Below are 18,656 nucleotides of genomic sequence, written 5' to 3'. Positions count from 1 at the left end.
GTACCCCACGCAGAATGCTATACCGCTCTGGGTACCGATCCAACTCCTGAATCCTGTACTAGCAACACAACGTTAGAGGAATAAACCGTACCAGACGGTTTATACATCTTCGATGCTAGAGTAAGATACTAATATACAACTGGATTGACTAACAGTGTAAGGAAAGTAGTTATTACCCTAGAAAAGGTGGTTATGTTGATCTTTAATACTCGAGCATAGGGAAAGTGTTTCCCCTCTATTCGATGTGGGACGCAGGTTGTCCCTTTGTAGTTATCAGTTTTCTGGTGTGTACTTGGGCGGACTGTGATGGCCAAGTCCGGGGTTATTGGCGTCCAAGGTGTTGCCTCCGATGAGCATCATCATGGTGGGTTGTGGACCCGGCCCATGGCATGGTACTTGGGTCTTCCTACGGCCTCTAGCTGATAGTGCCAAACCTTAGTGGTATTTATCCATCAGTATGTACAGACTTCGTCCCAATCTAAAGTCGCACATCATCGTTCCAGAAAAGCCCTAGACCACCTGCTTGCCAAACATTAGGGACTGCCTCAGCATGCACAAACCCTAATGATCGACGAAGGTTCTCAAACTCCCCTTCCCTACTAATCTTTGTCTCATAAAGAAACACAATCTGTGGACGATTTTAGGAACACAGATCCTTCAAGGCTCTAAGGATTGCATCATTACCGATCCCCCTGCAATTCCAGCTAAGCAGATCTACATCCATGGTTGCTGAGTTTTGCTTTCTAACCCTAGAAAGTACTCATAGCGCAAGAGTGACTAGGTCTATTTTTTATTCTTTTTCCTTTTAGTTTGGTCTACCCATGTTACTAGCCTAGCCTCTTGAGCTAATCTACAATTGTACGAAGCTGGTTTACTATTATAAAAAGTTAATCTACATTAATATATCCATACATTAATATACTCTATAAATTTCGAGTTTTTGACTAAATAGTCTCCATTGGCAATATGGCCGCCCCATGTTTTCCACTCCTATAGCTTAAAGGAAAGGCAACCCAATACAACAATGACGTCAATATTAGGGAATTGGAATTTCCTTCAGAATACTATGTAAACAATTTTGAAAAACTGAAAAGAAAAAGAAAAAATAGCAACGGTTGAAGGTCTTTCCTTTACTGTAACACAAGCACACGGGTGATCGGGTCATCGGCTTTGAATCATGCAGAGACCTCAAAACCCTCTCTTCCCCTAAAGACTTCACCTGTGTTTACCCAAATTTGGGTACAGCAATTATCCATTTGATTCCCCGTTTCAGGTTATTTAGGTAGCTTTTTGTAGCAAAATGAAACATTTTGTTTTGCAAAACGACGTCGTCTTGGTTTCTGATTCTAACCCTCTTTAATTTCTTCCGGGCTTCAGGCTCTTCTTCCCATCACTCTGAACCCTAACAAGTCTTTCGAAAAGCCTAGTGAGGCATTTACCGCACACACAGTTTGTTCCTTTTCCAAGGTTAAAGGACTCGTTTTGCTCCGCACTTTTCGGAGGAGAAGTTTCGTTTTCGAAGAAAGAGTAAACCGCTTCAGTTTCCAGGTTCTGTCCGGCGACATGTCTTCAGGACGTCGTCGTCAGGCGGGTAGGTAGTTTCTCGCAGTCCACCGGTGAAGGACCACTGTGGAGTTTAGGCCTAGACAAGCACGAGCGTTGGTGGAGATATCTCAGTCTGCCACCGAGGAACAATCTGCAATCGCTGGTGTCAAGGAGCCTGGGGATGGCCGGAAAGGTCAATCGAGGAGGCACTCCGGCGGTATCCCGAAATCCACCACGGTACGACAACAGTTGATGATGGTTCGTGGATCTGGCAATGGTGCTCCGGCTATGGTGGCGGTTCGGTGGCTTGGTTCTTGCCTCGATCTGGCAATACTTCTTGCCTTGATCTGGCCGGGCCGACGACGATCGATGGATTGCTCCATCGACTTCAATGGCGATCCGGTGGGTTGGCTCGGTGATGTGCTGGTTACGGTGCGGCCATTCCTACCGGGTAAGGTTGTCAGTCATGGACAACTTGGTTCTTGGGCCTGGCGTTATGATTTGGCGGCCGATATATTCCACGCAGGCGTGGTCCGGCTACTGGTGCTCGATGTGGATCGCAGGCACGGTTGGTCGACGATGGTGGTGGTACGCGTCCGACAGCATGCAGGGGAGGATGGAAGGGCAGTTGTGTCGTGGGCCTTTGCTCTGTTGATGGGCTTTTCCTGGTGGGCTTGTGATATGTTATTATTATTAGTAGTTTGTTTAAAGTTTAAGTGTATCTTCTGTACAATAAATCCCTACCACCTATTGGTAGGGACATGTGGGCGATGTCCAGGTTTGCATACTCTGTATGCCTTGTCTGCCCTAGCGAGGCGGCGGATCATGCATTGGTTGCAACCTCCTGGTGGCGGGATGAAACGACGTGTCGTCGGTTTTATTCCCGATCGGCAGCATATTGGGAAAGCTACTACTTTATTGGTACTATGGCACTGCTTTAACTTTCCGATATGCCACTGTTATTGTAAAGAAAATAGAGTAGTCGGTATGACACTCTTCGCTATTAGGTGCATGTTTGAATACATTATTGGTGTAGAGACTCCTGTTATTATTCGGGAGGTTCTCTTGAGTTGTATTGTAATCAGGGGTTTAGGCTTCTTGTCCCCCCCCCCCCCCCCCCCCATGTATTCATCCGTTTCATTAGTAAAGGCCTGAGGGCAGCAACATAGCCCTTATTTCAAAAAAAAAAAAAAAAAAAAACAAGTCTTTCGCAACCACAATACTTTCACCACTTCATTTCAACCTTCGCGCTGATTTTCACCTAAATGGATTTCTAGGCTTCTTTCATTCTCGTTTAATTAAAGATTAAATTCAGTTTACCCTCCTTGAGGTTTGGGGGTAATTTCATGTTAGTCCCTGTCCTTTCAATTTAATCAGTTTACCCCCCAAGTTTGTCAATTCTCCTCAACCGTGTCCATTCCATCCAATTTGGACGTTAAGTCTGACTTTTGAGGGCTAAAATGGTCATTTCAAGACAAAAAAAATACTAAAAAAAAAAAAGGAATTTTTTTATTTTTTCTTTTATTGATATTTTTTTCTTCTGTTTTTTATTTTTTTTTATTTTTTTAATTTTATTTTTTCTGTTTTTTATTTTTTTTATTTTTTTCTTCTGTTTTTTCATTTTTTGTTTTTTTTTTATTTTGTCTTCAACCTATACACCACAAGTTATAATAGGTTTATAAGAACAAAAAGATACTCTAGGTGGTTGAAAGCCGCTCGCTGATCTACGATATTTGTGATATATCTCCAATAAAGTAAACAATTTTAGGAGATATCCCCAATAAAGTGAAGAAATATCTGTAAAAAACGATTTTACACTTTATCTATAAATATCTGTAAAAAATGATTTTACACAGATATTTCTTCACGATTTTACACTTTATCTGTAAATATCTATAAAAAGTAATCTTACACAGACATTTCTTCACTTTATTGGGGATATATCCTAAAATTCTTCTATTTATCGGAGATATATCATAAATATCGTAGATTAACGAGAGACTTTCAACCACCTAGAGTATTTTTTTGTTTTTATAAACGAATAAACCTATTATAACTTGTGGTGTATAGGTTGAAGACAAAATTTATATATATAAAAAAATAAAATAAAAAGATGGAATAAAAATTTTAAAATGAAAAAAAAAACAGAAAAAAAAAGTAAAAATAATAATAAAAAAAACAAAAAAAAAATTTAGTTAATTTTTTTGTCTTGAAATGACCATTTTAACCCTCAAAAGTCAGACTTAACGGTCCAAATTGGACGGAATAGTAGAAATTGGACATGGCTGATTGAAATTGGAAAGCTTGGGGGGTAAACTGATTAAATTGAAAGGACATAGACTAACATGAAATTACCCCCAAACCTTAGGGGGGTAAGCTGAATTTAATCCAAAATAAAAAATGAAGGAATGACAGGAATTTGTTAGAAATGAAGGAAAAAGCTGGTATACTGCTCCTACATAAACTTATTCAAGGAATTACCAGGAAAAGGTAGCCGCGAACCATCTCACTTCCTGCAAGAGCCGACAACCAACGGTGAAGAGCGATCACCTAAAACTCGAGTGAGTGTCAAAAGGACGATAACCATATGTCTTTGACACCACCATTCCAGCAAACCCATCGAGAACATATGCAGCGCCATTCTACCGCCGCAGCAGCAATCCATCGATCCAAACAAGTAGTTCACAAAGTTTCACTTAAAATTTTAATGATTTTCAATCAATTTCCATAATTTCTTTGGGTTAATTACATATAAGTGCATCTTTGAATGTTTTTTTAGCCATAAGGCCACCAACTAATTTTTTCCCTTATAAGGCCACTAAATTAAAAATGGTGTTATATTTTGGATATAAAAACCAACATATTTACATAAGTGCCACTAGAGTAAAAAGTCAACAACCATTCTCTCTCTCCTCTCCGGCGAGGTCTCCGGTCAACTCCGGCTGACCTCCGGCCAACTCCGGCGGATCTCCGGCCAACTTTCGGCAAACTCCGGCGACCACAAAAGCTACTATCACTAACACCAAAGCTACTGTGACTAGCAACAAAAACTACTCTGATGAGATTTCCAGCAACCTCCGGCGAGGTCACAAAGCTACTATCACTAGCAATAAAAGCTACTGTCGCTAGTAACAAAAGCTACGCTGGTGAGATTTCCGACAATCTCCGGCGAGGTCACAAAACTTACTGCCACCAGCAACAAAAGCTACTGTCGCCAACAAAAGCTACGCTCTCCAAAACCAAAAGCTACTATCCATAACAATAAAAGCTACAGTCACTAATACTAAAAGCTACTCTCACTAGCAACAAATGTTACTGTCACCAATACCAGAAATGTACTCTCATCAGTAACAAAAGTTACCCTCAGTATCACCAAAAGTTACTCTCATCAATGCCAAAAGCCATAACCAAACAGAACAAAAGATACTCCCAGAGACTGAGAAAGCTATTCTCAGAGACTAACAAAGCTATGGAAATGTAAAAGATACAACCAAAATAAAAGTGCTATTACAATCGAGAAAAGAAATCATATTCAATAATACAAAACGTATGCGGGGTTCAACAATGATATAACTATGTAAAAAGCTGCTTCCATAGTTGTGAAAATCTATTACAATAGTTGTATAAAGCTATTGTCAATGTTGTAATGCTACTATCATTTTTCAATAGTGACGCCCTAATCCCATAGGCATAATTTTGTCACCTTCAGCACGAGACTTCATTTCCACATTTCTTGGTTAGCTGAATGATCTTTTGGTCAATGGAGGCTTCAATATCCAAATTCACATGATTTTCAAAGTCTATTACTACAAGTGCAAAGGGGAAGAATTCTGCAAGAACAAAGATACAACAAAATATTAGTATTTGAAATAAAAACTAAAAATAACAATGTATTGCTGTGCCACAAACAAGGCACTTTTTATCAACTAGATAATAAAAAATAACCAATGTAAAAAGCTACTAAAATACGTAAAGAAAACTACTATCACACACGTACAAAGCTACTGAACCAGTAATAAAAAGTTACTGACATAGGTACAGAAAGCATTATAAAACATTTACAAAGCTACTGGATTAGTAATAAACTACTGATATGGGTACAAAAAACTACTATAACACATGTACAAAGCTACTGGACTAGTAATAAAAAACTACTGACATAGATACTGATTGCACGAAACTAGCTGATTATACATGTCGATAGTGTAACACAAATTTCAAACAAGAAATGATAGAGATACTAAATCACAACAAGAATAAAATTGAATTTCATTCAAAATTATGCCTTTTCAATTTGATAGATTATTAGCTTCTAGTTTTGACATGAACGAAAACACATAGAGTAACTGTCAAAAATGCATAGTAGGTTTGTTCGGCATCGGTAGTAGCTTTTCAAAAATATGCTAGTAGCATTTTCAAATAGTATTAGTAGATTTTTTTTTTCTTTTACAATATATCAGTTATCTTGAAAAAACAAAAAAACAAACAATAGCAATAGGTTTGTTTGACAGTAATAGTAGCCTTTTAAAACTGTTCAAGTAGCATTTTCAGAGAGTATCAGTATCTCAAACTCAATATACAAATTAAACTCAATAACCAATCATATAATTTCCTATCAAATCATTTCCATCTGTCAGTTTTGTAACGCCACCTCTCTAGCAGCCAAAAAATAAATGCTCCAAATGAGAAAGCAGACAATTGCCTATCATTATACAATATTGACATTAATTTGGTTACTCAGAAACCGTATAACTCTTGGTAACCTAGTAGATGGTCTTAATTGGTCCCCTCAGGTCCAGGACTACAATAGCAATAATGCTCCACACAAAGGCCAAAGCATATCAACTCTTGATAATTTAAATCATAAAATCCCAACTCAGATTTCTCTACATTTACATTACCAGAAGCCAAAGTTCACAGACCATTTCACTAAAAACAGAAGAGATAAACTTGGATTGTAAAACCAAATCAAATCAACTAATTCGGATCTATTCAATCACCCATCAAAACAGTTTCATTTATACCGTCACATCAAAGAGATCAGAGTCAAACATAAAGAGACTACAGAATTCGCAAAATTCTCCCACATTACCCCAACATTAAAAAAAAAAAACTGCATAAATTTCAAGATTCAATTCAATCCTAATCCAAACCAAAAGGAAATGCAGAATTTCAAGGCGAGAGTTACCGGATTAGAGTAAGTGGATTCCAAATAGAAATTGGCTTCTCTCCTTCAAAATATCAATAGTCTCATTGACAAGTGCCCCGGCGACGAGCCCAAGGCTAAAGTCTTGAGAGCCTGATCTAGCAGCGAGCTTGAACCACGATAACCTGTTGAATCTCTCAGAGCTCGTCGACTCGCCCACTACATGAAGATCACGATCGTCTGACTGTAACTCGAGCTTGAAGATCTCGATATTCATGGAGGAGCTGAATCACAGATCCACCGCTCTCGCCATCGTCCCGACCTCCATGTACGGCTCGTCCTGCAAGACCGCCATCGACGCCGATCTGTTCACACAAAGCTCAACTATCAGAGAAATCGAGAAATATAGTTGGATGGATCTGGTGGAATTGGGAATCTGGCTTTTTCTAGGGTTTGGTTTTGAACCTGATCTCCTAAAGCATACTCCACGGTGCGCCGGTGAAGACGCGCAATCGAACAATTGGAAGCCTGCAGAGACAGGATGGTGCGTCGCCGGAGACGCATGGGCCTTCCAGCAAAAAGTTGAGAGAGAGAGAGAGAGAGAGATCCGTTTTTAAAAAAATCAGGTCTATCGAAGAAAATAGAGAAAGAGAGTTGAGGGTAAAATAGGTATAGCATAAATAATAGCTGATGGTTTTAGTCCTAAAGTGGCCTTATGTGTATAAAAAAATTTTAGTGACCTTATGACTAATATAAATTTCAGAATGACACTTACATGTAATTTTCTAAATTTCTTTTGAAAATTTATCTATATCGAATTTTTTTTTTATATTTTCATCAAAATTTTTATTTTTCAGACCATTGATATTTCCTCAATACTCGATATTTTCATCACTGGAAATAACTCAGGAAAAAAATAGTTTGAAATTGCCAAGAAAAATAGTTCTTGGATACGGGGCCACCAAGAAAAGTAGTCTGAACAGGAACTGGAGATGATGCTTTTTGTCTGTTTTTGTGGACTTTGGGTGAAAGAAACGCGTAGCCACTTGGTTCCATTATTTCATATGTGATAAGGACACCCCTTATCACTCTCACGACTCATTGCAATTAACCCTCTACTCTCTCACAGATAGCGTGACAGCTTGCTAGTAGTACTGTGTTAGGATAAGCATTGATAGGATTTGGACATCTGTCATTGATCCATCGGTGGAATCTTTTGTTTCTTGCCTTTAAATTCTGTAACTCCTCCTTTTGGGGGGCTATGAATGAATTTAGTCTGTTTTGAATTTTCTTCCTTTTCCCTTTCTCTGCACTGTGTCCTTATTAATATGCCTCTGGGTCAACAATCAACCGTTTACTTAACCTGACCTGACCTAGCCCTTGTTACCGATTTAGGGTGAGAATTTGAGAAGCCAAGCCAATTGTTTGTCGCTTTTTCAATTCTCAGATCTGAACCACCGCATTTCATAGCCCTTTACTACAATATGAAGCGGTCGTCGGCGTCGTCGCCACCGCCACCGCGACCATATTCAAATCCCTCGCGACCCAGGACGTACGACGTGTTCTTGAGCTTCAGAGGTGAAGACACACGAAGGACCTTCACGGACCACCTCTACGCAGCACTAGATCGTGCCGGAGTCAGCACGTTTAGGGATGCCGAGGGACTACAAAGAGGGGCAAATATATCAGAGGAACTGGTGCAGATAATCCAAAAGTGTAGGATCTCTCTCATTGTCTTCTCAGAAAAGTATGCGGATTCTAGTTGGTGTCTCGAGGAGCTGGTGCAAATCATGGAGTGTAGAATAACACGAAGGCAACAGGTTTTCCCCATATTCTATCATGTTGATCCTTCACATGTCAGAAACCAGACCGGTAGTTTTGGCTGTCTATCCAGTTGCAATAGATTCTCGTGTTGATGATATATGTAACTGTTTTGGTGTTGGATTAGATGATGATGTTCGCATGGTTGGAATTTGGGGTATGGGTGGAATCGGCAAAACAACAGTTGCCAAAGCCATCTATAACAAATTTTATCATGACTTTGACAGTAGAAGTTTCCTAGCAGATGTTAGGGAAACAGCAAAGGACTCAAGTGGTAAGATTGCTCTGCAAGAAAGACTTCTTTCTCATGTCTTAAAACCAGCCAAGATTGTGGTAGATGATGTTTCCAGAGGCATCAATGTGATAAGAGAACGACTTGGAAGTAAAAAGGTACTCGTCATTGTTGATGATGTGGATTGCGAGGACCAATTGACTGATTTGGCTATAAGGCGTGATACCTTTGGTCCAGGAAGTAGAATCTTTATAACAACAAGAGATCGACATTTGCTGGAACTACTGAAAGTGGATACAATACATCTAACTCAAGAAATGAATGAAGAAGAAGCTCTTGAGCTCTTCAGTTGGCATGCCTTTCAAAAGCATTCTCCTGATGAAGACTTTATCGAACTCTCAAGAAGAGTGGTTGCTTACTGTGGAGGTTTACCACTGGCTCTTGAAGTTTTAGGGTCTTTTCTGTTTAAAAGGAGTGTAAGACAATGGGAAAGCACACTGAAGAAATTGGAAAAAATTCCTGATTGCAAAATTCAGTCAAGGCTCAGAATAAGCTTCGATGCAATTGATGAGAGCCAGAGGAACATATTCCTCCATATATGTTGTTTCTTCCTTGGAATGAACAGGGAATATGTCACACATATACTGGAGTTCTGTGGTTTTGCTGCAGCAATAGAAATCAGTGTCCTGCTTCAACGTTGCCTTGTAACTGTTAATGAGAAAAACAAGCTCATGATGCACCATTTGCTTCGAGACATGGGCAGAGAAATTGTTCGTGAAGAATCCCCTAACCACCCTGAAAGACGTAGTAGACTGTGGCGTCAGGAAGATGTAAGAGATGTAATGAAAGATGAATCTGTAAGTACTCCCAGCCTAATCAAGACAAGCATAGGCATCCCATCTCTAATACTAATAGTGAAGAAGCTGTGCTCAATTCTGCAAAACCATCCCATCTCTACTGCTAATAGTACTGCTTCATTAATTTCATATTCTAGTGTCCGTAATCCAGTCGTTTCATTGTGGCAGTTAGCAAGTTAAATGCATTCAGACTTTTCCGTGCACCTGTGCATAAATCATTTTCTCGCATGCAAATAATCTTTTTATATTAATTTAGTGCCTTCTGTTAACAGGGAACTGAAGAGACTGAAGGACTCGCTCTAAATTTGCAAAGATCTGACAACATGAGTTTCAGTACAGAAGCATTTAGAAACATGAGGAGACTGATATTGCTCCAACTTAACCACGTACAACTCACTGGAGATTGCAACCAGTTTCCCAAAAAGTTAAGCTGGCTCTGCTGGCGAGGATTCTCTCCACAAGTCATGCGAAATGAGTTTCTTAATGAAACATACCTGGTTTCTATTGACCTGCGGTACAGCAATCTTGTACGAGTTTGGGAGGATTCCAGGGTATATCAAGAAACTTTCAATCATTTTCCTCTGGTTTAATACATTCAATCACGCTCTCTTTTCCTTCTTTTTGGATTTTTGATTTTTGATTTTTCTTTCTTTTGGTGTTGTCTAACAGCGGCTTTGGAATTTGGAGATACTTAATCTCAGTCATTCACATTACCTAACAAAATCACCAGACTTTTCACAACTCCCATATCTAAAGTATTTGATCCTTAAGGACTGTGTGAGTTTGCCAGAGATTCACGAGTCTGTTGGATGTCTTCGGAGACTTGCCTTGCTAAATCTCAGAGACTGCATTATGCTCAAGGACCTTCCAAAGAGTTTCTATAAGCTTAGAAAAGTTAAAACTCTTGTTCTTTCTGGCTGTTCGAGATTTTCTAATTTGGATGAGGATATAGGGGAGATGAAATCAGTGACAACACTTCTCTTAAGTGGCACATCCATAACTGAAATACCATCCTCTGTACAAAGATTGGAAAACCTGGACTATTCATCTCGACAAAGCTTGAAACATGTATGGGATGAGAGTCATGAGACCGCAGGACCCAGCCATGGAATCTGATGACGGCCGACCTTCAAAAAGAAAGATGAAAGGGTAATGAAGCTCGGAGTGGGAGAAGCTTGCAGTAATATCTGTTAGCAATGAAGCCTCATCTTTAATGCACAAAGGTATTTCTCCCAGAGCATGAATGCTGGCGTTTTCTGGTTAAGGATTTGCTTCTCTCCCAATCTTTCAACCTCTGCAAATAGATAGTTATTATCTTCATTTTCTTGTCATTTTCATCATTTAATGGAGTCCCTTTCTCGGACTCTTTGTTCTTATATGTAATATGCTGTCAAAGCAATGTATTTGGTAGTTTGGTACCACATCTTTTTCTTGATGCAGCATTTATATTATTTATCAGGAGTTAATGCTGGGATGCGAAGCTATTCTGACTACACATTAATTGTTTGAATCCCGTTCTTAGAAAAGTTGAATCTCTCACCTGTGATTGAATCATGATCGATTTCACACTGGTCATCATTATTTGGTTCATTTTTCACCTTCGATTGTGGGAGTTTCATTAAAATTGCAATGTAACAGGTTTGATGCATCCTTCTCAACAAATCAATTGATTCTCAGAGATCTGAGTTGGAAGTTTTTATTTTAAAGTCTTTGAGTGATGGCTAGTGTTGGGTTTGGATCGGTTGGAATTGAAGAGTTCCACCTAGAGCTGTCACTCGGTCGGTTCGAATCGGTTGTAGGTATTACCAAATTCAAAATTAAAGCTTTTGGTTTCAAAATTGAGCTACTAATTACCAACCAAAATTTTCTGTTTTTAATCATATTTACCAAATTCGGTATTTCGGTTTTTGGTATTACCAACTTTAGAACAACTAATTCTTTGTAATATAAATTAGAATGAACAAAATTAGGTTTTTCAATTTTATAACCGTAAACTTCGTACTCATCTACTAATTATAGCTTTCTTTTGTATAATATGATATCAAATTTTATCTATTTTCAATAAAACTAGGTTATTTAACCATCTTGGACTAGGTTACTCAAAATGCATGTACTATTAATTATGTAGTATATTGAGTAATGTTCATACTATTATGAAAACTTTTACGTTTATTTCTTAATATACATGTATGTGTATTAAAAACTATAGTATATAAAGTTCATATTTAGATAATCGGTAGATTCAGTATTTACCAAAACCAAACAAATTTTTTCGGTAATTTTCGATTTTGGTTTTATTAGTCTTGGTTACCAAAAAGTCTGTTTACCAAACCTAAAGTATCGGTTGGTATTCGGTCGGTTTGGTAATTACCAAACCAAGTGGCAGCCCTATTTCCACCACAAAGAGACCTGGGAGAATTGTGACCTTTGGCGCCATAGAGCGCTGGTTCTGGTTCGTCAACCCCACGCTCTCTCTCAAAAGCTTGAATCTGAAATTTGAATTACGAAGCAGTAGTCAAACAGTCAACGGGGCCTTGATAGCTCGATTGGAAATGGAAATGGAAATGGGTCAGGTTTTAAATGGCCCAATCACTTTCATGGTGAAAAAAATTAAAAAAAAAGTAATGCTTCATGGTTGGTCTCATCTCTAATATTACTAAGCTCTTGAATATGCTCGGTGCCACCACCGAGGACGGGGGCGATGATAACGTGGAAGAAGATAAAGACAGTGGTGCGGCCAATGAAGTGGACACCGACGAGGCCGGAATGGACGGTATGGCTTGTTCAAGTTTTGATGAGTTTTGAGATTTAGATCTGTATATGGCTCCATTTTAAGGGGGATTCATCAATATATACATGTTTTATTGTTTAAATTTATGAAATTTAGATCAGTTTTGCCTAATAACTGATCTGTTTTCCCTCTTTATCTCCAGGATCATGATTTCGCAAGCTCTGTATGTGATTTGTCCCCTAAACTGCAGGTAACTTTTCCTTTCTGTATTTCAAGTCAACTTAGTCTGAAATCGTTCTTGTAGCACTTCTCTTTTTCTGATGTGTGATAAAACTCTCTTATTGTGCTTTAAATAGGATAAAATCTTTATATGATACCTGAACTATCACGAAATGCATTTTTTGGTACCTACAAATTTTGAGGGAGTCTAGTGATACCTGTATTATCCCTCCGTTAGCCATTTTAGAACTTCCGTCAATTATTCCGTTAAAGTATTGGTAAAATCATAAAAACACCTATTTTTCATATTTCTTTAACAAATTTTTTATTAAACTAAATTAAAATAAATTAGATTAGGTTAAAAGAAAGATCTAGAATTGAATTTAGTGAATATCTGGATTTACCTACCATCTCTATTGATTAATCCTATTAATTGTTCAAGAAAAAAGTTATCTCCAAATTAATATATATATATATATATATATATATTAAATTTTCATAAAATAAAATAAAAGTACTTAAATTAATTGACCCAAGTATCCCGATAACAGTGAAGAATAAATTGGGCATTATTCTTTTTTTTTTTATGTGTCAAAATGTTTTTTTAATTATAGATGTCCAATATATTAAATTTTATAATTTCAAATATGAATGAAAAGACTATTTTACCCTTGCTATTTTACTCACATCAGTAGGGGTGGGTTCGGTTCCATTCGGTTCGGTTTTAGGCCGAAACCGAAAACCGAACAAAATTGGATTTCGGTTCGGTTTTGCATTTTTCAGAAATTTGAACCGTTTGGTTCGGTTTTTTTCAGTTTTTTTTTTTTTTTTAGTAAAACAGAAAAAAAAAAAAATCTGCAAACAATTTTTTTTTTTTTTTGCCAAGATAATAATATAAATTTTGCTACTTCTACTTCTACACCTTTGGTATTGTAACTCATGACATTTTTTTTTATCTCTTCAAACCTATAATAATAATCCATACAACTGAGTTTACAAATTCACTAATGCATGTTTTATACTTCAACAGTTAATAATCTAGACTCCATAGTTCATAATCAAACTTCAAAGCTTCATTATATGAAATGGTTGGCTTTGGTTCTCGTTTCGAATTCAATCAACTAGGTCAAACTTATTTACTCTTATAAACTTATATTTAGATATCATACACTCCAAAGAGAAACCTCTACAAATTCAAAGAACATATTCGGTTCGGTTCGGTTTTTTTGTTTCAGTTTAGTTTTTTTCGGCTTCGGTTCAGTTTTTGGTACGGTTTTTTTTTCGGTTTTCGGTTTAGTTTGGCCACCCCTACTCACATGAGTGTCACATGACCGCCACGTATGCATTTTTAACAGAATAATGGATGGAGGTACTATAAGGGCTAACGGAGGGATAGTACAGGTACCACTGAACTCCCTGAAAATTTGTAGGTACAAAAAGTGCATTTCGTGATAATTCGGATACTATATGAGGATTTTACCCCTTCAAATAATAGGAGTACCTGAACTTTGTCAAAGCACATCACGGTGATGAACATATTGTTCCACTGATGGAGGTCATACTGTGTTAAGAACCATTAACTTTTCATGTCTCTATTAAGGAATCATTCTTAAGTTCATAATTATGTTTCAGAAGTTTCTTGAATCTCGTATTGAGATTCACCCTCTTCTGATCACCTCCCACAGAAGACAAAGATATACTGTTCCTTGATCTTGCTTTGGCTTCAGCTGTCAAAACAACTATGGAAAGGGGACTCACAAATTTACATTTTTGTAACCCACCGGCAAGCATCAGATGTGGTGTTACTCTAAATATCTACTTAATTATTAGAGGAATTAATGTCAATAGATACCATTATGCAAAACAAAAAATTTACGAGGCTTTTTTGTGATAATGAAAACAGGTGATCATGTTCATCATTTCCTCGGTGCTCGAAAATTTATACCTGTCAACAGTTAACAATGAAGATCTCATTTACTGCACCAAGGTAGATCTCTCTGTGAGCATGAATGCTATCATGCTGACCTTTTCTCGTGTGTCATTTAGGGAACTTCTAGTTTATAATTTTGGTTCTTGCTCTACTTCAATGTTAGGATCCCCAAGATCCAGACCCAGAATTGACATGGTTGCAAAAGAGAAAGAAGGAAAACAAGAGGAAAAAACTAAGTAAATAAAATTGATTCAATAATTCCATGCCTCCGTTACAATTCCTATTAGCTATTTAAGCAGAGAAACTCTCTAGAAGTAGTGGACTCATGTTTTTCTCAAAAAAAAAAAAAAAGTAGTGGACTCATGTGAGAAAAGCCCAAATAGGCCCAAATAACAATGATGACCATGTAAAAGGATAGAATCATAACATTTCCACCCGCTCAAACAACAGGCTTGAGGTCAAGCCTGAAATGTCTTCCAACTTGTCCCATCTTCATCCGAAGCAGATGTTCCGTCTTCAGTACCAACTTGCCAACCAATTGCAACCAATATTTTGGATATTGGTTTTTAATATCCAAAATATAACACATTTTTTAATTTAGTGGCCTTATGAGGGAAAAAACTAGTAGGTGGCCTTATGACTAAAAAACCATTCTAAGATGCACTTATGTGTAATTTTCTCAAAAAAAAAAAAAAAGGGCCAGTTTTGCGCATTATTGGTTCGCCAGAATCAACCTTTCTGGAATTGACTTGACTTCCCCCAGTCCCCAGGCCTATATTGTGAGGGTGAGGATTGTGAAGCAAGTCGTCATTTTTCAGTTCTCACTCACTCTGAAACACTAGAAATGGCTTCATCCTCCTCCTCTTCCACAAAGACAAGGTGGATGTACGACGCGTTCTTGAGTTTCCGAGGCGGAGACACGTAACAACTTCACGGACCACCTCTACATGGCTTTAAATAGTGCCAGATTCAGGACCTTTAGGGATTCCGAGGAACTAAGAAAAGGGGAGTATATATCACCCGCATTGATCGGGGCAATCCAAGGGTCTAGGATCTCTCTCGTCGTCTTCTCAGAGAACTATGCGGGTTCGAGTTGGTGTCTTGACGAGCTGCTGCACATCATGGAGTGTAAAAGAACACGGGGGCAAATGGTACACCCAATATTCTATCGTGTTGATCCTTCACATGTCCGGAGACAGCTGGGTAGCCTTGCCGAGGCATTTATGAAACATGAAACTAGAAGAACGCCACCTGATAAGAACACGGGGGCAAATGGTACACCCAATATTCTATCATGTTACACCTTCAGATGTCAGGCATCAGAAGGGTAGTTTTGGCAACGCATTTGAGAAACATGAAGCTCTAAATAGACGAACACAAGATGGGATATCCGGCTGGAGATCTGCTCTTCGACAAGCTGCAAATTTGTCTGGCTAGGAGGTCAAGACCGATCAGTATGTAATGTAGAATTACTTCTTTGCATCTTTTGGTTCATCTCTTTAGTCAATTTAGTTCGTGTATTTTCGATGTTAGGTAATCAGTTTCCAGCAAGTTGAATTTGAGTCAAGGCTCATGCTAATTTTGAGACTCAAAAATTTACTCAACATTTCTTTTAAGCGACACATAAACATGTAGAATTGGAAATGCCTTCCATGGCGCCAGGAAGTTAAAATGCTTTCGTTCGTTTGTTTAATACGTTTTCAGACTTATATCAAATAAATAAGATAGTTTCTTAAAATGTAAATTCAGAATGGAAAGGTTGAAAGAAAACTAGTGTGCTGACTGTCTACATTAGGGGATGTACACTTCTTTACCCTTTATTCTAATCTTGTTTTCTTTGGCAATCTATAATCACTATGACTAATCTATTAGTTCAGTTTGATTTTTCATGTTAGCTTATCTTTTGCATCTCATCAACAGGCCTGAAGCAGAGTTTACCAAACGCATTGCTCATGAGATCAGTACACTGCTGAACAACACCTACTTACATGTGGCTGTATACCCCGTTGGAATAGATTCTCGCATTGAAGATATCAGTAATTCTTTATGTGAAGGAGTAGATGATGATGTTCGAATGATTGGAATTTGGGGTATGGGTGGAAGTGGGAAAACTTCAGTTGCGAAAGCTATCTATAACAAATTTTATAGTAGCTTTGAAAGTAAAAGTTTCATTGGAAGTGTTAGGGAAACTGCAAAGGAGTCAAACGGTAAGATTACTTTACAAGAAAGACTTCTTTATGATATCTTAAAACCAACCAAGGTGGAGGTAGGTGATGCTGATAGAGGGATCATTGTGATACAAGAAAGACTTGGAAGCAAAAAGGTACTTGTCATTGTTGATGATGTAGATGATCTGGACCAATTAACTGCATTAGCTATAAGGCGTGATTCATTTGGTCCAGGAAGCATAATTATTATAACAACAAGAGATCGACATTTGCTAGAGCTACTTGAAGTGGATACAATACATCCGACTAGAGAAATGAATGAAGCAGAAGCTCTTGACCTCTTGAGTTGGCATGCCTTTCACAATCCATATCCTGATACAGGATTTTTGAAACTCACAAGGAGAGTGGTTACTTACTGTGGAGGTTTACCACTGGCTCTTGAAGTTTTAGGGTCTTTTCTCTTTAAAGGGAGCAAAAGACATTGGAAAAGCACATTGAAGAAATTGGAAAAATTTCCTGATGAAAAAATTGATAAAATCCTCAAAATAAGCTTTGATGCACTTGATAAGGATCAGAAGGAAATCTTCAAGCACAGATCTTGTTTCTTTGTTGGAATGGACAAGAAATATGTCACACAAATCCTGCACGGCTGTGATCATTTTCCAGAAGAAGGAATCAGTGTCCCCCCTTAACGTTGCCTTGTAACTGTTAGTGAAAGAAACAAGCTCATGATGCACGATTTGCTTCGAGACATGGGGAGAGAAGTTGTTCGTGCAGAATCCCCTAAAGAACCTGGAGATCGTAGTAGATTGTGGCATCAGGAAGATGTAATCGATGTGCTGACAGAAGAATCTGTAAGTACTCAACCAGACAAGTATTTGCATACTACATCATTTTGTGGTCGTACGAGTACTAATGCATTCATATGTGCATAAATGAGTTTTCACATGCAAATAAGCTTTTTCTTACTTCATGCCTTCTCTTAGCAGGGAACTAAAAATATTGAAGGACTAGCCCTAAATTTGCAAAGATCTGACGAAAAGAGGTTCAGAACAATAGCATTTAGAAACATGAAGAGACTGAAATTGCTCCAACTCAACTATGTACAGCTCGATGGAGACTACGATTATCTTTCCGAACAGTTAAGATGGCTCTGCTGGCGTGGATTCCCTCTATCGACTATAGGAAATGAATTTCCTAATGAACAAAACCTGGTTTCTATCGACCTGAGGTACAGCAATCTTGTACGAGTTTGGGAGCAGTCCAGGGTATATTAAGCTCAACCACACTTTTGAACTTTTTGCCTTCTATTTTAATACATGACCAAAAGTCCTACCTTTTCTTTTGGATTTTGATTTTGTTTTCTTTTGGTCTGGTCTTGTCTAACAGGTGCTAAAGAAGTTGAAGATACTCAATCTCAGTCATTCACATGACCTTGCACATACACCAGACTTTTCACATCTCCTAAATCTTAAATATCTGATCCTGAAAGACTGTAAGAGTTTGTCTGAGATTCACGAGTCTATTGGGCATCTTGGAAGCCTTGCCTTGGTAAACCTTAAGGACTGCATAATGCTCAAGGACCTTCCAAAGAATTTTTATAGCTTGAAATCAGTTAAAACTCTTGTTCTTTCTGGCTGTTTGAGATTTCAGAATTTGAATGATGATATAGGGAACATGACATCATTGACAACTCTTCTTGTAAGTGGCTCAGCCATAAGTCAAGTACCATCCTGTTTGGGAAGACTGAAGTTGAACTATTCATCTCTACAAGAGCTGACTCTTGTGAACACCGTTTCCCAGAAGTGCCTCGAAACCATTTAAATATGGGAAGCAGTAGTGTTCCTAGCCTTCCAGAACGTCCATGTTTCAATGATTGCACAAACGTTCCTGCAAGTGGAGATTTACTAACTAGGTCGAAGGACTTGGAATCAAATCACAGTACTGCTGCACTTGCAATAATTCCAAATTCTTCTAAAGCATCAAGACAGAGCAGCCTACAGGTTC

General features: G+C 38.1%; 2 protein-coding genes, 1 long non-coding RNA gene and 2 pseudogenes across 4 annotated transcripts in view; 4 read left to right on the top strand and 1 right to left on the bottom strand.

The window, feature by feature from the left end:
* Positions 1-5,021: 5,021 nt before the first annotated feature.
* LOC133745358 (uncharacterized) lies at positions 5,022-7,316 on the bottom strand. Its single transcript, XR_009863556.1, has 3 exons — positions 7,157-7,316; positions 6,734-7,056; positions 5,022-5,375 (listed from the first exon to the last, which is right to left on the bottom strand). It is a non-coding gene; the product is annotated as an uncharacterized LOC133745358 (long non-coding RNA).
* A 623-nt stretch (positions 7,317-7,939) lies between these two features.
* Positions 7,940-11,070, top strand: LOC133706595 (disease resistance protein RPV1-like; annotated as a pseudogene).
* A 953-nt stretch (positions 11,071-12,023) lies between these two features.
* Positions 12,024-18,656, top strand: part of LOC133706537 (disease resistance protein RPV1-like) — a 94,818-nt gene continuing 88,185 nt past the window's right edge. For both annotated transcript variants that reach the window (XM_062132079.1, XM_062132078.1), the window contains exon 1: positions 12,024-12,374. The gene's annotated coding sequence lies outside the window, so the exon portion shown is untranslated. The remainder of the gene's footprint in view (positions 12,375-18,656) is intronic.
* On the top strand, positions 15,238-18,647 carry LOC133745433 (disease resistance protein RPV1-like; annotated as a pseudogene).
* Positions 18,476-18,656, top strand: part of LOC133744334 (uncharacterized) — a 1,517-nt gene continuing 1,336 nt past the window's right edge. Inside the window, exon 1 of the mRNA XM_062172462.1 lies at positions 18,476-18,652. Within this exon, the coding sequence (XP_062028446.1) occupies positions 18,476-18,652 (177 nt within the window). The remainder of the gene's footprint in view (positions 18,653-18,656) is intronic.

The sequence above is a fragment of the Rosa rugosa genome, chromosome 4 (assembly GCF_958449725.1).
Source record: "Rosa rugosa chromosome 4, drRosRugo1.1, whole genome shotgun sequence".
Taxonomy (NCBI): Eukaryota; Viridiplantae; Streptophyta; class Magnoliopsida; order Rosales; family Rosaceae; genus Rosa; species Rosa rugosa.
This window is presented reverse-complemented; position numbering and strand designations above follow the sequence as displayed.